Source organism: Pseudopodoces humilis, chromosome 11, assembly GCF_049639895.1.
Source record: "Pseudopodoces humilis isolate 2021_Gansu_Grassland_sample_001 chromosome 11, ASM4963989v1, whole genome shotgun sequence".
In the NCBI taxonomy this organism is placed as follows: Eukaryota; Metazoa; Chordata; class Aves; order Passeriformes; family Paridae; genus Pseudopodoces; species Pseudopodoces humilis.
The window spans coordinates 10,413,894-10,436,663 of record NC_142210.1 but is presented as its reverse complement, the minus strand read 5'-3'; the positions used below and the strand labels follow the sequence as shown (position 1 = coordinate 10,436,663).

The window sequence follows — 22,770 nt, the reverse complement described above, 5'->3', positions numbered from 1 at the left end:
CACCAAAGATACCAAGGATTCTCCACGGACAGGCAGTGAGAAAAGAAGAAAATACGTATTATTTCTGTTTGGCAGTCTGGAGTTACCAAAATGAAGAGAGGGCACAAGCTTTTAGGGAGTCATAAGAAAGCTGTACTACTGTGCAGTCTCTGACAAATGATAATATCATTTTCATTTTTGCCTTTTTACCCAGCACCAATGCAACATGCCCTTGGAAATATACGGAATTCTTCAGTCACCCAAAGAGGCTCATGGAAGAAAGAGGAGGCAAAATCTATAAATACCATAAATCATCTTTCCTTTTAACAGTAACTGTGTAACAAAGAATTGGCCAGGTCGTTTGGTGATATTTTGTACTGGTTAAAAGTTCAGCAGTTCAACAAAACTGGGAGAAGGATTTTTTTTTCTGTTCTGTATCTTGGTGCTGCAGCAACCAAGCTCCTATTTCAAACCTTTCCTTCCTCATCAATCACTGCAGTGCTACCGCTTCATAGAAAGCAGGGTGGCAGCTTAGTGAGAGCTTTAGGGAGGAGAGTGATCAGCACTACAGCAATAGTAGAGAAAAGTGCTGGGAAGATTAATAGCACCTTATATTTTTATCAGTACACATTTCCAGAGGGCTGAATGGTCTGAGATCTACAGCTCAGCTGCCCTTTTGAGCAATGGGGATTAAACAAGTGGTTGAAGCTGAGGAGTATGGTCTGAATGAATGAACTGTGAGATGGGTTAAAACTGGATGGAATCCTGGGCTTGAAGAATTGGAATCAATGGGGTGATGTTTAGTTGGTGACCTCCACAAGCAGAACACTCAGGGGTCAATACTGGTGCCAGAATTGTTCATTACCTTGATTTTAGCTTGCATAATTATACAGGGTACACCTGCAGCAGATTTTCAGACAATACTAACTTAGAAGGGGTGATTTTTCAAATCAAATAGTGGAGGTTCAGTTGAGAGGCCTTTGGGAAACTTAAAAACTGAGACAACAGAAACCTTACAAAATGTGATGAGGAGTGCAAAGTGAACACATGGGGTTGAATAGTGCCAGGCACCAGTGCAGGCTGCCAGAGCAGCAGCAGCAGCTGAAGAGCATGTGGCTGTCACAGTGGACGCTAAGCTGAACATGAGCCAACGGGGTGTTTTCGTTGTGAATAAAGTGAACCACAGTCTGATCTACATTAGGAAGGGAGCATGGACAGCAGATGAATGGAAATTATTATCCCTCCTTATTTAGTGATAGTGAGTCCACACCTGGGATAATGTGTCCTGTTTGGGGTTCCCCAGTTCAAGAAGGATGTCAAGAAACAGGAGAGGGACATGCAGATGGCCAATGAGATGACAAATGGCCTACAGCATACAACTTGTTAAGAGATTTAGAATAAGCTGGGCTTGGTTTGCCTGGCAGAGAAGAAAATAAGGGGATATCTGACAACAATCTAAAACTACACAAAGGGGAGTGGCAAAGATTATTGAACTGGACTTTTATCAGTAGTAGCAAATTGCAAAACCAGAAGGAAAAGTCACAAGCTGAGTCCTTGGAGCTGTGACTGGATACATGTGATTGTGTATGGTTGATGCCACACAGGAACATGTGGCTACACAGAAAGGCTGGCCAGTCTCTATCGCTGAGGGCTTTCAAGGGCAGCTTAAGCAAGGCCATGACTGACCTGCAATACCACAGGTCACAGTCCTGCTTCAAGTGGAAGGCTGGACAGGGTGTATCCCAGAGATCCCTTCCAACCACCACTTCTAGGACTATGCTGCCACAGTGCCCCCCAGACAGTAAAGGAAATTGAGTTATCAGTTCTTTCTACTTCTGCCTTCTTCCCTCTCTCCCTCCATTTCTCTTTCCGTCTAAGTTATACTATGACATCTAATTACCTTTATGTTTAAGGGACTAGTAAAACATTCTTCCTTTTTAGTTGGGGTTACTCTGCTTGCCGTCCAAGCATTTTACACAGTTAAGATTTCTAAGGTACCAGACTCTGTCAGACTTTTTTTACCTCTTATTTTACTGGATCAGACACCTTATTCTTCTTCACTAAAAACTGCAGACTTTTTCTGATACCGAAGGATTGTTCTCTCCATTCTTACAAAATGGACTTTTTTCCTCACTGAACATAATTCGTACTCTTGCTGTTAGACCTGCACAGTTTAACGGTTACAATTCAAGTAGATACACACATACTCATCTTCCCAAGGGACAACATAAATCCAAGACTATAGCCCAGAACCACTGCAGTATATGAACCAAAACTGCTGAAGCAGTATGACACAGCTGAGTGAATCTTCCCTGAGATCAAATCTCTGTTGGCACAAGGATTTAGGCACATAGGCAGCATCTCAGGTACTGGAGGCACTGGGTTAACAGCCAGCCAAATCTGTTTCTGTGTCAGACTTAATAAAGTCTGTTAGCATGTTAGATAATTCATAAAGCCAAGTGTATGTGTCTCAAACTTGAGTAATAACATTGGTCAATAAGCAGCAAATTTCAAGTGCCAAGCCCCTAGCATTAAGCCTCTTAAGAAACCAGACTCCAGTCAAAAAGCTAATGCCAAGTTATAAATTAAATTCCAGGATACCATTGCCCATACACTCTTGGGCAAGGTATTACTGTAAAAGATTAAATAACTAGGGAACATATGTACTGTAGAATGATGCACATTTGCAATGCACTATCACAATCTTTTAAAATGGAAATCTAAGGATTTTTTTTATGAAGGAGACATAAATAAACCAAATCACAAGTCTCTGACACTAATCTAGTTATTTATTCTGCAGAAGGATTTATTTTTGAAGACTACAATGGAATGTAGCATAAGTTTTATGTAAAAACCAAAGTCCTAGAAAGAGTTCATAGTCTGCCACTTGAACTCGACCCAGATAGAAGTGTTTCATACTGATATATTTGACAAATTAGATCCATAATGGAACAGCACATCTTTAATGAAAAGAACAGATCAGACTTGCATTTGTCAGTAGATGGAAGAGTCAAGTAAAAATGTAGAAAAAATATTTTAAAAGCCCCAGATTCATATTTTTAACCCTCTTCAGACCATTTCTTCTCGAACAGATTCTGTGCCACATTTTGCACATAGGCAGTATGTGTAACACCATTAAAATATTCCATTTGGCCTCTCCTCATTTTGTCTTGTCTCAAGATACTTCTTATATCTTCTTGAACAGCCTTTGTTTATACTATTCAGTGCACTGCTAGGACATCAAGAATCTCTGAGAATGAAAGTTATGTGTGCTAGCATACAGTCACCTTAGCCTGGGTATATTCCCTGCAAATAGACCAACGAATTGCAGAATGTAAATCTGATTAGTCAGGTTACATAGAAAGATCAACTGAGGAGTGGATAGTGGTCTGAGAAAGGAATGTGTTTTTGCATCTCTTCTCCCAAGGGTGGAATATTTTTGAAACTTATTTATTGTGCAAATAAGGTACCATACAGCGAAACTTCCCAAGCTGCACTGTCAGGGTGGTTAGGATATATAAATTCAACCAGCCACTCTGAAATAAACATATTCGACGGCCGTTAAAATCTCGATACTGGCTGATTTTATTGGATCATATCCTCCAGTTCTCTGGGATGTAAATTTCCGGCCATAACCTGTGCAGCAATAAACTTCATTCAGCCACAAGAGTGTGCATGTGAGAGGATTGCAAATCTGCTCCGCCAAACCAGAATTAGCCGGTATCGCAGGAATGAAAGAGCGTGGAGATTTGAAATTGCAGAGAATGGAGACAAGGCGGTGCAGAGGACGAGCTGCCTGGGGGGCAGGCGGCCCCAGACCGGTGCCGCACTCCTATGGAAAATAAGTCCCAGGGCGGCGAGCAGGGGCGAGGCTGAGCTGGGGCGGGCCCTGAGCGGAGCCGGGCCAGGTGGACACCGGAGCCCGCAGCAGCCCCCCGGGGTCCCGGGACGCGGAGCAGCGCTGCGGGTTGGGCTGACAGCGGGGCTCGGCGCCGAGGCGCGCAGGGACGGCGGCGCTGGATGAGCTCTACGCTGTGAGTACCTCGGGAGGAGCCGGGAGCCACCACACGGCAGCGGCACCAGCACCGGAGCGGGAGGGAAACGCGGAGCGGCCGCGCCGCCTGCGGCAGAGGCGCGCTGGGCTGGGTTGTGCGGGGCTGGGCTGGGCTGTCCCGGGCTGTCCCAGCGCGGGGCTCCCGGGGCCGGGGCGGCGGCCCCTCGGAGGCGCGGCGGGCCGGGAGCGCGGCTGCCGCAGCGGGGTAACTCGCGGTCATCCTTTGTGCTCGGCGGGCGGGCGGTGCCGCGGCCGCGCCGCCCCCCGAACGCCGCCCCCTCCGCCCGGCCCCGCCGCAGCCCCCGCGGGACGGGCCCCGGCCCCGGCCCCGGCCCCGGGGTGCCCGACGGCCGCTGCTGAGCTCTTCCCGGGGCAGCCCTGCGGCCCGGGCGGTGGCGGCCGTCCCCGCCCCAGCTCTGCTTCGCGTAGGTGAACCGAACTCGAGTGCGGGGAAGGCGTATGAAGCTCCCAAAGCTGTTCCCTTGGGAGAAAAAAGTACATCCCCTGCCTTCGGGCTACCCCCGAAACAGGCTGTACAAAATTAAGGTGCACGCCTGATGAAAGCTGCCCGTTCCCTTGGTTCCAAAGGGAGAAAACTGTCCGCTATCTGAGCCGGTTCCGCTATCCCCGGGGACGGGGCACCACGCGGGGGTCACAGCGGGGCACAGAGGGGTCTCCGGGGATGCCGCCTGAGCAGGGTTTGGGAAACATCCCTCAGGGAGGGGCAGCAGGGCATCATCCCCGGTCTGGAAACGGAACTGCAGCCGACCTTATGCAAACTTGTGATCCTGGTAATTAGTTTAGCCTTTTAAGCATTTAATTTCCCTGATCTTGTGCTCCTTTCTGGGCAAGCATTTTTATGCACTGGGTCTCTGACTGGCAGGGGTGGCCGGTGTCCACATCTCCGTGAAGTCGCTGACAGCTGAAGTGCTCGGCGTGTTAGCAAGGTGAAGTCAGACTGTGGAAACATGACAACCAAAATAAACCATGTTTTTAGCAATGTTTCCTCTATATGCCTTCAGCAACCAAATAATTACATGTGGCAGTTTTACTGGGAATATTACAAAGTAAAACTCATTACTAGTTATGATGCATTTATGAGTTATCAATTGGAACTGCCTTTAAAGTACAATTTTATTCTATAATTTTTAACACTGACTCAGTCAAAAGCTGGCAGAAGTTGACCAAATGGATGTAAATTATTCATCATATGGACTTTTTATAGCAAAGCAGATGTTCTTCCGTGATCTAGTTGAACTACAAGCTAGAAAGCCATATCTCCACTGATGGTACATGAAACTTGGGTGTTTTGCTGCTAACTTAAGTCTTATTACAGCACCTGCATTTGTCCCTAAAATAGATCATGAGTCAGGTTTTCAAAAATGCTCAGCATCTTTGCAGGCACTAACGCTTGGGCCATTTTTCTTAGAGCTCTGCATGCTTTGTGCGCATATAGTCTAAAAAGCTCTTCTGGGAAAAAAAAATTAACTTGTCCTTTTCCAGGTGACCAAATAAGAATCCAGATTCTCCTTCCTTTAAACATTTCCTCAGAAATTCCTTCTGAGGAGCTGTATACAAACACTGTTACTGTAAGTGGGTCTTCCCTGTCTTGCTTCTTGGGGAAACTGTCTGGCTTTACAAATCAGCTGCTGTCATTTTCATTACAGTTTCTCTAGGATTTCCCAATTGCAAAGAGTTAATTTGGTCTTCTGCCATTCATGAGCCTGTTCTTGGCAATGCTGTGTGGGAAGAAGGTTGAAGGCAGGTAAGTGCTTTTCTCCTGGGTGCAACAGACCATAGGACGATCAGTCAGTCCTGGGGAGGGGATCCAGGCATCCAATCCTTGCTTTATCCAGAGATTGAGAGGCTTCCGAGTGTGTTCACTCTGAACTTGTGACTTAGTGAAAAGTTAGTAGGATGAAAGTAACAATTAGCAAGAATTTGGTTCAAATGGAAAATATATGCATTTTCTGAAGATCTGTGGGGGTTGATACAAGCATGACGTTAACTTGCATCTACTCAATCTAAGCCAGTTCTGTCAGCAAGACTGCAAAGAGAAGTGTCATAACTTTGCAGCTCAATATCAATTATTTTTCTTCAAATAATTTAAAATATGTAAAAGATGTGCCTATTTCCTGTCCAAAGAAGAATTTTTTTGTATCCAGTGTCAGGATTCAGGTGTGCACAAAACCAGTCAAAAGTAAAAGGGAGAAAGGTGAGGCTTTACATTAATCTTGACTCTGAATCTTCAGTTACATAATTTTGTATTCCATTATCTAAGATGCACTGTAATATCCCTCATACATATTCATGAATCTTATGCAGAGCATGTGCAACAGATTTTCCTTCATTCTCATGCCTCGTCTCATTATTTCCCATTAGCATGATTATTCACTGTGTTTATCACCTTTTTGCACCTAGTCTCTCTCTGCCTGGTGAGTGGGCTGAATCCTCTGTAAGTAGTCCTGTAACCTACAGCAACAGAGGATCTGGCTCCAAGTACTTTATCAGGAAAGGGTTGAGATGTCATCTTTAAGACCTACCTTTTGCAGAGGAAGGGTGAAGTATGATTATGACTAAGGCTGTTCTCCTTAATTTAATTAATAATATAATTCAACAATTGTGACTAGTCTGTCCTTTTATGGTGAAAAAACCAGTCTGCACCACCAAATGGCTGTGACTTGTTCCCCTGCTGCCTGTCCTGCCTCAAACACCCTGCAGGATCTCTAGAAGGACCTCTAAGCGCTATTCCCATTCTCTGTTTCCCAATTTGGAAAGGAAAAGCCTGGAAGGCATTTCAATATCCATTTCCACTGGCAACTCATCAATGGATCCCAGCTTATCTGCCTGTGCAGCAAATGTTAAATGTGCACAGTTCTTGTTCTTCCTCACTGTGTCACCAATACCTCCCATGGCCAAGTTAGAGCTAATGACAATTTAGTCACTTAAGAACATTAATCTATGAAAAATTTACTACCAGGAGTGCAACATATTTTAGCTGCAGCTCATGTGTGAGGCAGATCAGTGTGCTCTTGGAAGAACCTGCACGCTCAAGCTGCCCTTAGTTACACGATTAACTGCACTGCAAGTGTCAAGTGTCTTAATATTACAAAGGGAACTTAGGCAGCAGCCAGGCTGGAGAGGCTGCACGTATCAACAGGTGTTCATTGGTGTCTGGGACTGGCCAGCTCTGACTTAAGCTATAGATTACTGTGGAATGCCCCAGGGCATTCTCTGTGTGTTTATCTAGCAATAAGAAAAAAAAGTAAAACAATTTTGAAAGGTCATAACTTGAGAAGCAAAATGTATTCATGTATTTAAAGACAAGTTTTCAGTTGGTACAGAATCTGGATCTGTCTGTTCGCTACCTGTTTGCAACAGTGAGGAGCCAACCCAGAGGCACACATTCTGATGGCTCACAGGAGACATAATGAGCTTTTTAAAACAATTTTTGATACTTTTTTCCCTTTCCACTGTCCTGAAGCTGATGTTTCTTTTTACTTCTCTGGAGAAAAAGACAAAAAATTACCATCTCTGTTAAGTTGTATCATTGCATTTCTAGTCTCCATGGAAACAACTGTGGTGCACCACAGTTGGGTGAGATTTGAATCTGTTGCAGCAGAAATCAGATGGAGGGAAGACTGGATTCTGCACCTTGACTGTTAATCAATTGAAAGTGATTTTCAAATTATTTTCACCTTATGTTGCAATCTTCATTTAGAGTAACAATAGAATAAATCAAAGTAATCAAATTAAGCTAGTGTGGCCTGATCCTATGTACACCTATGCATGTAACTCTGCCACTCAGATTGGTTATGATAGGCATTGACATTAATTTGGAAGAATTCTTTGTTTTTAGTAGGATTATAAGAATTAATATTATGGAAACTGAAAGCATAATAGCAAACTGTTGTCATGTTGACTCTAATAAAAAGCTTTCCAGAGAGGTAGTAGCAGTTGCCTCATTGTGATTTATGTAAACAAAACATTTTGAAAATTAAGTATCTTAATTCCTTATTTTTTGCTGTCTTCATTCTGTGCTTCCACTGCTAAGGAAGAAATGCATCCCCAAACTGGTTTCCTCTGAAAAGATGTGGTAACTTCATTTACCTGCTGCTTCAGGATTTCACTTTTTTTGTCCAAGCTTTATGAACTTGAACACAAAGGCACATCATCTTACCAGGACAGCAGAAGGTGACACAGAGAAGTAATGTACAGAGAGAGACCAGTCTTTTTTGTGACTGTAGTCAACCCATGAAGAGTGAGGGCTCTCAGCCACCTAAAAGTAAGTAAAATGTATGGTAATGTAAATAATGCAGCCTACTGTCAGCCTGTAAATACTCCTGCACAGACAGCCATAATAACAAGTTGCACAAATAAATAAATGAATGTGACAATTTTCTAAGCATTTTACATTTGAATAATGAAGTCACAGTATTCATTACAACTGCACTAACCATGGTGGTGAAATATGATAGTGATTTATGGTGTTCGCTATAACCAAACTGCAAAATCTGATTATTTTGTATGTATTTTTTAGGTATTTACTGCATTTGCTTCAGAATACTGTGGAGAAAATGTATGCTAGTCGAGAGGATATTGGATATGATTTTGGAGATGACTCAAAAGTTGGAAGTAAGCCAATTAAACCTAACCCAAACATTGATGGAGGATGGGCTTGGATGATTGTACTTTCCTCTTTCCTTGTGCACATACTCATCATGGGTTCCCAAATGGCCCTTGGAATACTCAACATGGAATGGCTTGAAGAGTTTAATCAGAGTCGCGGCTTAACAGCGTGGGTTAGCTCCCTCAGCATGGGCATCACGCTTATTGTAGGTATGTGCAAGCATCACATATTTTAAAACTATACAGATTTTTAGAATATGTTTGCCATTCATCCCTGAAGTATTTCCTTATAGTTGTCCCAAGCTGACCTTTTAAAGTCACCAGGACAAATTTTACAGTCTAGATGGGAAAAGGGAATAACAGGGAAAATGGAATGGAAGACAGTCCAGGAGACTGCATGAGCAGGAAAGGAAGCCTGTGACTTCCAGGTCTGACTAGAATTAAGGAAACATGATCTGCGAAGCTTGGAGTCCTCTCCATACTCTATCTGTAAGGAGAAAATGTTGAATTTGCACGGTTTATATTTCATTTTGGCAGCTGAATGAAAATATTTTAGTTGTAGTTGGATTAACCCAAAATAATATCTGGAGGAAATGTTTGTGTATATGTGTACATACACACCTATGATTCCCTAAATGAAGACTGAAAAAGTTATGTTTAATAACTGCCTAAATTATTCTACTGAAAACCAGATAAAATGCTTAACTTCTGGTTACTTGTGAAAAAATCTTGCACTCACACAGCATCAGCACTGGGAACAAGTATTTCAGCTTATTACTCTGTTTAAACTGTCCCTTCTTCATGGAGGAACTTTGATTATAGGTCTTGCAGGTATTTGCTAAGTATTTATTCAGTTGGTTGTATTTCTCTTTCCATGATTTTAAGAAGTAATATGAAAAATAAACTGAATTGCAAAAGTTGCCTGATACTTTAACATTTTATTTCAAACATTAAGAAACTTAAGGTGAAAAATTATTAGAGCATAAGGAATGAAATAAATAATTTATAATTTCTTTCATGTTTTTTACCAGGTCCATTTACTGGTTTATTCATCAGCATGTGTGGGTGCCGCACGACAGCCATACTTGGAGGGATACTGAATGCTCTGGGTTGGATACTGAGTGCCTATGCCTCAAATGTGCACTACCTCTTCCTCACCTTTGGAGTGACAGCTGGTGAGAGCTGCACTAATGTTTGAAGGTTCTTTAAATTATTTTTGATTCATTTGAAGCTTATCTGAGGGAGTAAATAGGGAAGGTAGATTGTAAAGTTATTCCAGCTCTGCTTTCACGCTTTAACAGCCTGTTATCTTTTTAGGAAACTTATTTACTCAGTGAATTGGGCCCAGTCACTTCTGTTGTTGTTTAAATTTGCCATGTGAAGGTGGTACTTTTATCATTTTCACCCAAGTGAATACATTAGAAGACATTTTTAATTAGGGGAATTGCTGTAACTGAAACTCTGACAAGTAAAATTTAAAGATGAAGTTTGTATCTAGCTAACTCCTCTCCTTGTCATAGGAAAGAATAACAAATGTTTTCTCCAGAAGTTGCTCCACATTAATAAAATACTGAATTATGACATACTGCACTGCTTCAAACCCATTTTAAAGAGTGAAGTGGGTTACAGCTGGTAGGCAAGTAAGCTGTACACAGCTGCTCACTCACTCTCCCACAGTGGGATGCAGAGAGAATCAGAAAGGTAAAAATGAGATAAAGAGCGTTTAGTAGATAAAGCAAAAGCTGAATGCACAAGCAAAACAAAGATAAGGAATTCATTCACTACTTCCCACGGGCAGGCAGGCATTCAGCTCTTTTACTGCTTTTTACGTTGTTGGCAAAAACTTCAGATTTATTTAATTTATTTTTTTTTTAGGCATTGGAAGTGGCATGGTTTATCTGCCTGCCGTGGTCATGGTAGGGCAGTATTTTCAGAAGAGAAGAGCACTTGCACAAGGGCTCAGTACCACAGGAACAGGGTTTGGAGCTTTCCTAATGACTGCCTTAATGAAGTACCTCTGCACAGAATTTGGGTGGAGGAATGCCATGTTCATCCAGGGGGCCATCTCCCTGAACCTTTGTGTCTGTGGGGCACTTATGAGACCACTCTCTCCCAAAGACCTCTGTGAAAAATATGTGGTGAGAAGTGATAGTGAAGAACATCGGGAAAAAGCTCTGTCCCATTCTACAGAGACTATAAAATCTAATGGAGTCCTTGGTGAAGAACCAGAGAATAAAGAAGAGGTAACAAATGAAGAAGTGCTTGTCAGTGTGCAGCACATAGAAATTGGAGGTAAATCTGGAAGTGGAAGGAGCATGTATGGACTGCGCCTCTTTAAGACAGTGAGCCAGCTGACAGTTACAGTCAGAAAGGGCTTTGCCCTCTGGTACTCCAGCTACTTTGGAGCTGCATCACTGTTTACCAATAGAGTATTTGTGGCCTTTATAATTTGGGCTTTGTTTGCCTATAGCAGCTTTGTCATTCCCTTTATTCACCTTCCAGAAATAGTCAAGCAGTACAACTTATCTAGGCAGGACAATGTATTTCCTTTGACATCCATTATAGCTATCGTTCATATTTTTGGTAAAGTGATCCTTGGAATCATCTCTGATCTCCCATGCATCAGCACGTGGAATGTCTTCCTCATGGCTAACTTTACCCTGGTTGCCTGCATTCTTACTTTGCCACTAATGCAGACATATGTTGGCCTGGCTGTGGTTTGTGCTCTAATAGGATTTTCTAGTGGCTATTTTTCTCTAATGCCTGTTGTGACTGAAGATTTAGTTGGAACTGAACACCTTGCAAATGCCTATGGCATCATCATTTGTGCCAATGGAATATCTGCTTTGTTTGGACCACCCTTTGCAGGTAAAGAGTTCAAATTGCTAACAAACAGATGTCTGTGTAATGACCGTGTGACTCTTCGTATTATTAAACTTTTATTAAACTTTTTTTCTTATGCTATGAGCATGTGTAGTTAACAAAATCATAGCTGCTCCAGAATGGACATAACATTGAGCTTTACAGTGTACAGATTTACTGTCACATCTGCTGGATTCCAGCTCACTGCCCTCATATTACAAATTACAGTTCTTGGATATAACCCCAAATCCATTACAATTTATCTTTACAATGGTATGTTTCCTTAAAATAGTTATCATACACTTTATTTATTTTTTTTTTTTAATGGGAAAGGTGTAACCTATTTTTTCATGTTTTTTTATACTATATGCACTGCATATTCTCATTCCTTTACCCACATGAAGAAATGGTGGTTAGTTCTCAGGGTAGGCAGCTGTTTGTACCACAGCATTACCCCAAGGACTGTACTATGTGTTTGGGTGTCCCCACTCCAAACTGCCAACTGACGTGTTGATTTAACTAACTTTGCTTTGCCTTCCTTCAGCCAGAAATACTTACTTTGGGGACTCCACTGCTCATAACCTCTTTGCTGCCATCCCCAGCAGAAGGGAGAGTGTATGTATGCTATCCCTAGAGTTAGGTTTAAACAGACATTCATTATAAATTTCCTCATAGAAAGAGGCAGGGGAGTACAGAAGAGATACGGGTACTGATTGTCAGTACTGTATCAGACTCCAGCTCTCTTTTCCAGAGGTGGTGCTGAGAAGAAAGCTGTGAGAAATCCTGGGAGTCATGGCCATGGTCAGCCAGGGGCAGCTCTAGGCTGAAGGGAAGGCAGCAGCAGCATGAGCAGCCCAGAGAAGTGAGAGCCCCTTCTCTCCCCACCACCAGATGAGTGACATGAGTAAGAAGAAAGCTCGCTCAGTGCCCCTTGAAAGCAGCAGTGTTTTACTCTGCCACGTTCCCTCAGCACCTCCCAGTCTGTGCTAAACCTAAATGTCCCTGTATTTGGTCTTTGGTTACAAAGCAAATTGGAAGCAAGTAGCTGATATAAAGAGAGCTTCTGATCTTGTGGGTACATCGCAGTGCAGCCAGTGTGGCGTGAGGCAGTTTTGCTCATTTGGGTTGTCAAACCCTCCCGATGTAATGAATAAGTAACTTCTTTAATGAAGAAGTAACTTTAATGTGTTTTTGCAAAGGAATTGAGGCTGGAATGAGAGTCATTGCAGTATTGAGATTGTATCTCTTGAACAGTCTTCTATTGGTATGCGAGGTTTGGAGACAGCTATGGGGAATGTGTTTGCTTGCACAAGGCACAGCATTTGAACCAGTATTGGGCATTTTACAGAGGCAGTGATAAGGAGGAGGAACTAATTGGTTTGGGATTACAAAATGTCGATTTTAAAATCAGACCTATGATAACTTGTTTAAAAAATATATTTTTCCATGAAGCATCTGTGGATTTGACAGAAAGGTCATGAAAGAAATGTGAAGTATTCTTTGTATTTTCTACAAAATGTACTTTTTTGTCAAGCTTTGTAACAAATATGTTTTGTCCTTATTTTCCAGGTTGGATCTATGACATCACACAAAAATACGATTTTTCTTTTTACATAGCTGGATTGCTATACATGGTGGGAATAATATTTTTACTTATACAACCTTGTATTCAAAAGAAACAGCCAAGAGAAAAATCTACAGAAGAAGCACAAGTATAGAACAAATTCCAGAAGTTTTTTTCTTTTTACAGAACTTTTTTGTTTTCATGTTTCTCTTCTGTGACAGTTTGAAGATGTTTTTCTTATAGAACCAACCACATTTAGCTGCACTTAAATGGAAAGCAAATGTGCTCCATAATGCTTATAAATTATTTGAAATATGCTTTTAAAATTAGTTAAGATATTTTACTTTAGAACTATCAAATACAGTGATTTAAAGCACACTGCTAGTATTTTAATATTAGAAAAATGCTAAGAACCCTTACCCTTGCTTCTCTTTTAATTTTTCACCATTAATTGGTGAAAATCCATTGACTGCAGTGCAGTTACTCTGATTTACTAGTCCTGTGAGAGAATGTGGTCAGGACATGAATGATTTATGAAAGTCCTTTCTACTATGTATTCAATCTGATGAAAGATTAGTTACTGAGCATAAGAAAATGATTGTATTTCTTGCCTGGCCAGTCAAGTACTGCTGAAATGCTACTATAATAATTCCATTAATTCAGCATACTAAAATTGCTATTTCTGTGATGCAAATCTGAAGAAAAGTTCTCCTGTATTTCTGAAGTGATTCAGTTGGACTCAATAGGTCCCTCCCAACCCAGTATATTCTGTGATTCTACTTCAATGATTTTTAGATTTTTTTTAAAGTAGCAACTGCATCTAAAGTAGCCATCCTCAGTACATAGGCTGCATTTTAAATGCTGTGACACTAAATGCACCTGAAGTAAAAAACCCGTAAATGCAGAAACAGGAAACATATGGAAAATATCATTGTGACTGGAAAATGTTTCCAGAAAGAGTTTGAGTTCTCTGGCCCTTTTACCTAATTAGAGTTATTGTAGAATTTAATAACATTGCCACTGACTCCTTCCAGGGGAATGAACTCTACTGCAGCACACTGAATTTTATTATAATTTAATTTAATTGTTCACAAACTCTGTCACATATGAGCAGTTATGTTGCTGCTTGTAATGTACAGCATGAACTGACAAAGATTCATCATGTTTGAGAAGTTTATTCACTAGAAAATTAGAATACTACAGAGCATGGAATAGCTAACAAACATTTTAAATATTCGAATAAATTTTCTTAACATTAAGGATCTGGTAGCCAACACAGAAGGTGATGTTTTGTGGTATGGGGCATATTTTTCTCAGCTTTGAGAGGTGAGTCTGATGTTAATTTTCCTATCAAATAAGAACCATTGTAAGTTTTCATCCTCTTAGCTTTATGAAAGTTCTTTGCATGACAAATCAGGTTCTTAGTTTAATATTGCTACATGCTACTGGAATTCCTTAGAAAGCAATTGAAACTCTTCAATTATATTGAAGAACTATTGGGAAACAATTCAGTACACAACAATATCAACAGTACACAACAGTAACAATATCCCGGTCTTCTTTATAGCTGCAAGGTTGGTTAACAAAAAGTTCTGAATGTGTATTGTTCTATATTGCAATTCACCAGCTTCTTAGTGTTGCACTTCTACAACTGTTGGCAGGGACATACTTTAAAGTATTTTTTAAAGATCACTGAAATGAGCCAAGTTAAAAAATAATACCTTAAGAAACCCTGAATTACTTTAAGATTTACATCAGTGGAATCATATAGGGTAGTTATGTATGGCCTTTAAAACTCACTTAAGACAACTAAGGTGGCACTGAACTGCAGCACACAGTGTGAACACACAGTCAGTAACTTCTTAAAATCACCTTCTGTTATTGGAGAAAATGTGCATGTAAATTTTCACATCAGTTCTTTGTTACAGGTTAAATGTCTTCTTGGTGGGAATGCTGCTGATGGCTCATTTGAACTGAACTATTTTTTATTGGTGAAATATATATTGTAGTGATAATTTTCATAATTTGCTTTTTTTTTTCTTTGAAAGATATGCATCCTTCATACATAGATCTTCTCTTTGTCTTTTGTCAAAAGCAACTTTATTTGCATATTACAGTAATAAAAAGTATATTGTTCACTTGTGATATCTTTCTATATAAATCTTTCTATAGAGGTCCTTACAGGGCCATATCTTGGGAATAAACTTACGTTACCCAAAAATACACTTTCTGTTCATTTATTAAGTTAGCATAGTATTTTAGACACATAATAAATTTGTATTTGTCATTATCCTAAAATGAAATTATCACAAGAGGAAGAATATATATGGAAGTGCTTCTTATTCCTAAAGATCAACAATCACTGGATGTTTCCAGCATATTGGTATATATTTGTAGAACAAAAAATCCTTAATCTAAATCAGTGAATATTTAAGTATTAAAGTACTGGTTTATAAAGAAACAGAATTATACAAGAACCCTGTATTCATAGTTTTTTAATCAATTTATAAAATTCAAGTTTAGTAGTTGGCATATTAAAAATTGTAAACTCTTTACACACTCTTCAAATATGAATCTATTGTATCCAAATACTGAAATCACTGTTTTTAATACTTGGATCATAAACCTAGTCAATTGCAAATTATTTATTAATCAGCCTCTATAAATGATAATGCCACAACATCTGCTATAAGCCATGGAGGATGTGCAGCATAGATACAAAACAGAAAAATCAGAATGAAGAAATACAAAGTAGCCACAACCTGTTCTATTGCAGTAACTGCTATGATGCTGATTAAAACACAATTTCAGGATACCCAAATTATTTAACGTTGTGATATTTACATGTTGCTCCTGGTAAGACATATTTTGTTTTTCCTTTTTCAATCCTTAAAAAGCCTCTTTTCTAGTAAAGAAGAAAAGTCCATGTGTCTGACCCAATAAACAACCATGCCTTGTAGCAATTGCTTCAATGGAACATGTACCTTTATTCAGTTAGTTTTTTGTTCTGAGCATGTGGCTTCTGCCTCCTTTGGAGCTGTAGCTGAGATTTGTGTGTGTGAAGGTTCCCAGCCCACTTCTTGTGGGGGCTCTTTGATTTCAGGTGTAGCTGTGTCACTCAAGCTCTCCACAAGAGCTTCCCAGAGCATTACTGCCACACAGCTACTTGTAAGAGAAAGTAGAGGCTTAAAAATATTGTTTGGCTTACTCACTGCTGATTATTCTACTCCACAAAATGCATTTAGACAGCACAGAAGCCTTGTATGAAGGTCACTTGCAGTGCCAACTGCCCACGCATTTTGAAAGACACAGTGATAGCTAAAACTCACAGGAGATCAGCAGAAGTTTTGCCCAGGGTTGCCAGTGCAAGGTATCACATGTTCTTCTGTGAAAAATCTGAGAAGCTATTTTTGGTATAATATCCAAGGCCTTTCTGCCACTGTAAAAAAAAACCAAACAGCTGTAATGCCACGTACTTTCCTGGTGTGTAATTCATACAGCTGCTCTGAAAACAACAAAACTGTGTAAGCTGATGCCAAAAAAACTGTCTGGATGTAGAAATTGCATCAGAAATACAAATCTGTTTTCAAGGTAAGTAAAAGAGGCCTTGGGGTTTGAAAAGAAATGCAATTTTAGAAAACTTTCAGATATACTCTAAGGATTAAGCCTGTTTCTCAGGAGATGCTTCCCTCTTTCAGAATGACTCCATAAACAGAATCAGGTGGAAATAATATAAGGAAGAAAAAAAAAAAAAGATGTAATTGGTTAGATGACAGAACTATCACAAAAAAAATTAGGAAGATACTCTGTGTCATATATTATCCACTCATTGTAAATTGTATAACAGAGAAACATTGATTTTTTTCCCCCAAATGTTCCATTTTTCAACAGGTGCAGTTGCAGGAGCCTAAGTGCAGCTGTACTCAATGACCCCAATACAAGTGGTAACAGAAATAGAAAAGCAAAGATCGTGGTGTAACTTGTGTTAGACACTGCAGATGTAGCTGGATACTCTGAACTGCTTCACTCACTGTTTACAGCAAAGCTGTCTTCAAGTACGTGTGGTCCTGGTCTCATGCAGGCATACACAACATCCTAGCACATTCCAGCAGAGCAAAAGCAGGGATTATTGGGGAAAAAATGGGTATAAGTGCTGAAATGAAAATATGTGAACCTTTTAAAAGTTCTTTTTACATTTCTTACTTTCTGTCTCTCACCAATCTGCTTTGCCCATGAATAAAATGACATCATGAAGTTAAAAACAATATAGACTGGTTTTTCCTATTGCATATTTTTTTCCCCAAACACAGTGCTCTATATAAAAATACAGGAAGAAAGCAAAGCTGATTATCCCGGCCGTTCCCTGGCTCTGGGTTATCCCGGCCGTTCCCTGGCTGACAGCGGCCCTGCCCCGGCGCGCCCTCTGGCGGCCTAAGCGCCCCGCAGCGCCCGGAGCTTGGGGCAGGACCCGTCCCGAACAGCTCGCCCGTCCCGAACAGCTCGCTCGGGAGGTATCGGGAAAGCACACAGTGCTCACACGGTGGTGTCTCCGTACGACTTCTGTTCATTGTCTCTTTTGACGTGGAGCTTCTTTTAAAGGACGTAAGAATAGCGGCTAGTGAACAATCTAAAATCCTTTGAAATGCACATTGAAAGCGTCTGGACCTCCTGGAGAGCAGGATTGATACTCGGAACTCCAGTCAAAGAAATGCCATGGGAGTAACAATGCAATGCAGGAGTCACCTGCTGAGTTCAGCCTACAAGGACGTACGGCATGGGACGGACAAACAGAGCTCCCACACCTCCACTTTCCAGTCCTGAGTGGAGAGACTGTTCTGTTTCCTCTTTTTGGAAATCTGAATATGCTACTCTATAACTCCACAGGGAGCAGAATTCCAGCTTATGCATAAATTAATCTGGAAATAAAAACTCACATTATTTGGGCAAATTTTTATTCCCTAAATATACTGCTGAAATGAGAGAAAGGGAGCATGGCTTTACTTGTACTGGCAAATTACTTCATTATGCAAAAATACAACTTAGTTCTTTCTAGGAATTCCTTAAATTCCAAAACAGCTGAGGCTTTGTGTTAAACTAATGAATAGTTTACTGCTTTCAACAATACCTTATCCTACTCCACTCACACTCTTCAAATGACAGATGAATTCCAAATATACTGACAAATAATTTCCTGGTCCCTCTTGAATCCATTCTCTTCCTCTCCTTTAGTTATTTTTACTCCCTTATTCTCCATTCAGTTGTTCCCCAGTTACAATATCAACTGATTTATCTTCAAACTGAAATACAGCCCAGAACTTCAGCAAGCTTATCTACTCCCATCTGGCTTTCATCCCTAAATTAATGACACGCTCTATTTTCCAGTCTCGCCATTTCCTCCTGTGCTTTCTTTACCCTGTCCCCTTTTTCTTGTGCTCACTTGAACTCACTCTCACTAAAGCATCTGTAATGCCTTGGTAGCCACACAACAGGAACAGCAGCACAGCCATGTCCTCTGGAACAGGCAGTCTGACACAGAACTTTTCTTGAAATCTCATCCTCATTCCTTTGTGATCCAGTACAATACCAAGTTGTCTTTCTGTAAGTCTCCTATCTAGCAAGCAAATGTCCATCCCACAGTCAGCCAATTGTTTCTGCTTCTGTGTCCAACTTGGAACTTGGCCTTTTGAGTTTACCACTGTTTTCTTCAGATCACTTACCTATTTTATCAAAGTTCTGTAATAAAATTACTGGTTCACTATAAAATAGAATACTGAATTCAATTTGCTTCACTCTTAATGAACTATCAATGGTACATTTTGAAGCTGCATATTCTTTCCTAACACAATGAATGCAGCTGTCCAGATTTGTACAGGATTTTTTTCCCCTTATTTTTCATGGAAGTTGAAACTATATTGACTATAGGCCTATTTTGATGCAGCAGTTTTCCTTCCAAAGTATATTGTAATATTAATTACAAAACTCAAGCTTATGTGAATACCTTTGAAAGAACTTTGAAAATGACCCAATTTTACTGTTAAGATGTTAATATTTTTTTTTCCTTTTTTCCGCCCAAATATTCCTGAGATAACTATATGGGAGGAAGCTACCATCTTATCTTTGTTCATGTCTTTGGGTAGCTGGCTCAATAATCTGCAGTTCTGTTTTCCATGCTGTATCACACTGCAGAATCAGTTTGCTGTCAATTCTCCTTTGCTTTTTTGCGTTCCAAGCATTTCAGTTCTATATAGTTGGTAATTTCCCTCAAATTCCTTATGCAAATACAAAATGATCTACACAGTCAACTAAAAATGGTGGGGCTGATCTAATTGAAGCTGATATGAAAGAATGCTCCAAATCTTCTCATCCTGGAAATGATGAAGATAAGTAATATTCTCGCTGTACATCTATTTAATGTTGAATGATCAAGAAGGCTACCACACAAACATTTGAGTTTTTCTTTATTAGAAAGTATTTATTTCTGGAAATAATAGGGTGATCTGGTTTGGCTATTCTAAAATATATTTAGTATATAATTTTTTTTATTAATATACGTCAATCTAACAATGGACTAACTGTGAAAATCTATTGAATTTTAAGTTTTCTATGAAATTTTCATTCTGAGATTGTTGGAGAATATTTGATGACTTGTACTAATTGTTCACTCATCCAGAAATATAAGTAGACCTCTCTTCTCTTGCTCAACACTATCATCAATTAATTTTCCATCATTGCAAAACCAAGTACAAAACCATGCTCTATCCTCTTGGCTTCATGAAATTATGAAAAGAAACATAATGATACATTATTTCACTGCCGAAAAAGAACAGAAAACATCTCAAAACAAACATGGATGTTTACAGCTGAATGGTAGTTCTAATAAATTTAGCAAAATGGTAATGTTAATAATTCAGGCACCTTAGAAAAAAAAAGTTCTCTAAAAATCCCAATCACATGAAAAGAGATAAATTTATAGGAATAAAAACGTATAATGATAATGACAGGAAATACCAGCCCTTAACAGAAAAACATTTTAGTGGCAGAAGTGTACCAAATATTTATCAGCAGACCATGGATCTGGTGAGAAGTATTTATTTGAACCCTCAGTTGGCAAATAAATCAGTAAAGATAACTAGAATATTATTCCAGAATATATATATATATATCTATATATATATCTTCTTCCAGTGTATATATATTTATGTACATATATATATATATTTGTGGAGGATTAATAGAAAGATAATAGTGTGTGAATACTTAGAAGCTGAAAAGCTCTTAACAGGAGGTGAGGAGGTGTAAAAACATCTGACTGTGTGGAACAGCAAGAACTATGGACAGAAATAATATCAGTATGACAATACAACTCACAAACTTACTAATTTATAGTTGTAATACTTCTATTTATGTTAGCAACTTTCTAAAAAGAAACCACCTTTATTTTATATTACAATTTTTATAAAAACCAGAGGGGAACCCTCCAGTTTAGAGATACCTTTAGAAGGAGGAAGAAATGACTACATTTTAGAAAAGAATGGCAACTGTGGCTTTCAATACTTCCCATAGGGTAGGAAACCTCTGAGGCACAAATAAGACTTTTCAAGAAAAAGCAGGCAGATCTTATTTATAACCTACTGAATTATTTGTAACCTACTAAAAACACATAAAAACAGCAGAAAACTGCTTGCTAGCAATAATTTAATTATCTAAATCAATGTACCCACATAACGTAAAACAGATGTTTCATTGTGACATATTAATATCAAATGCTGCAGGAAAACCTTACACTACAAGCAATGAGTAAAAAACAGTAAGCTAGAATCCTTCTCACCAGAGTATATTCACATCTCAAATCTACTTTTATAAGGTAAATAAAAAAAAATAGGTCAATAAAAAAAGTATAGAAGACTACTTTTGAAAGTATTTGAAATTTGTACTTGTTACATTTGTGTTTCTGATTCTCTGTTATAACTTTTGCAACTGATCAATTTCAAGTGAACTTGATAGAAATAGTATTTGAAAACTCAAATTTATAAAAAATGATGAATAATTTTGCCATGAATTTAGATGTGGTACAACTTTTTACTTCAACTAGTGGAGCAATTAGGAACATCTGCAAAACCCCAGTATATTTAAAGACTCTCTGAGCCTGAGCCAAGTTCAACAGGCAGTCTGTTTTCTGTTGGTTCAGGACATATTCATTCCCCTTCTAGTCAAAACAAGCAGTAATAACTGGAATTAAAGATTGGTTGTGTCATGGACTGTGAGTGCTGATTGAAACTTTTTCCATGGTTTGTTCATAAATCCAGACCCTTGAGCTCAGAATGTGCAACCTTTCCATCCATGGAACACTAACAGGGCTCACTTGCAGCCCTACCCAACAGCCTCAGGTGGTATTCTTTCTATCAAGTGCACTTGAAATTGATCAGTTGCAAAAGCTATAATAGGGAATCAGAAACACAAATGTAACAAGTACAAACCTAAACATAGAAGTGCAGGCCACATGAACTCAGCAGGGCTAAAAATCTCTCAATTGTGCTGTAGGAAGTGTTAGATTTTAATAAGCAAATCATAGAGAATGTGTTGGTCTTATCTGAGACTCTGAGTGAAGATACACTCAAGTTTATTCTTGAAAAGAGATAAATAGTTATACCCTCCCCCTACCACCAAACCTCTTTCCCAAGATTCATGTACTTTTTGGGAAAGCAGATCTCCACTGGTGTAAATAATCATGGAATCACAGAATCACCAAGGCTGGACCTTCAAGATCATCCAGTCCAACCATCAACCCAGCACCACATAATCATCCTCCAAGTGTTACATCCAGACACCTCTTGAACACTTCCAAAGACAGTGACTCCAGCACCTCCCCGGAGAACTTACTCAAATAAGATGATGATTCAATAAGATGATGCCTACCACAGCTGTTGATGAGAAAAACAAAACTTCATTTGAAAATGACACTTTTAAAGTTCGTAATAAAACCAAGACAATTATGAAGTCACATCTGTAAATATTGTTTTTTAATGTCTGCACAGAATCAGAATATAAAAGCAGTTTATTTAAAAAAAAAAAAAATCAAGATCTCACCAATCCAAGGTGTTTTTGTGCTATCAGGTTTCAAGCTATAAATGAGACTGCAGGTGCAGTTATGAACTTCTCCATTTCCAGACTAGGCCATAGCTCACCTCACCTACCCCCAGCAGTTACTGAATTAAGGCATCTTTGGCTTAGACTTTTCAGAAGACTGTTTTCTCTGGGAACCATGATCAACCGTATCTTGTGACATGAACATCCCTTAAGTTAATCCGTTACTGGGAACCAAAATTATAAGAAAATGAGGAGCAATACCTACCTGGGACACATAGTTCCATGGACCTTTGGGAAAATGCATCATTATTTCAGATATTTTCAGTGGCCAGTCTATCTTCTGGGGTTAATTTAGTGGTGTTGCCACTGCCTTTCTTTTCCTGGCTGTCTGCTCCCGAAGTAATTTTGCACTTGCATAGTCCCAATCACCTGTTGCATTAGCAGTTGATTGTGTCAAATTAGATTGGGAATTCAAATCTGGGTGGCTCACAACACGGCCATAGAAACAAATATACTGGCACAGAGCATTATGAGTTATTAGCCATAAGAATGTTGCTTTTTGGTCTATATTTCTTGCTAAAATCTCTGTCATTGT

The 22,770-nt window shown here is 39.5% G+C and overlaps 1 protein-coding gene across 3 annotated transcripts; it reads left to right on the top strand.

Moving 5' to 3' along the window:
- Nucleotides 1-3,585: 3,585 nt before the first annotated feature.
- On the top strand, nt 3,586-15,226 carry SLC16A14 (solute carrier family 16 member 14). Of its 3 annotated transcripts, none has more exons than XM_005527052.3 (7): nt 3,586-4,013; nt 5,701-5,798; nt 8,092-8,318; nt 8,574-8,872; nt 9,694-9,837; nt 10,538-11,530; nt 13,094-15,226. In XM_005527052.3, exons 4-7 carry the CDS (start codon nt 8,611-8,613, stop codon nt 13,240-13,242), a joined length of 1,548 nt encoding a protein of 515 aa, XP_005527109.2. In that variant the 5' UTR covers nt 3,586-4,013; nt 5,701-5,798; nt 8,092-8,318; nt 8,574-8,610; the 3' UTR covers nt 13,243-15,226. The 3 variants fall into 3 exon arrangements, with proteins under 3 accessions (XP_005527109.2, XP_087917179.1, XP_087917178.1); XM_088061053.1 differs by having other exon boundaries at nt 8,088-8,318; XM_088061052.1 differs by lacking the exons at nt 3,586-4,013; nt 5,701-5,798; nt 8,092-8,318 and having other exon boundaries at nt 8,518-8,872.
- The last annotated feature ends 7,544 nt before the right edge of the window (nt 15,227-22,770 follow it).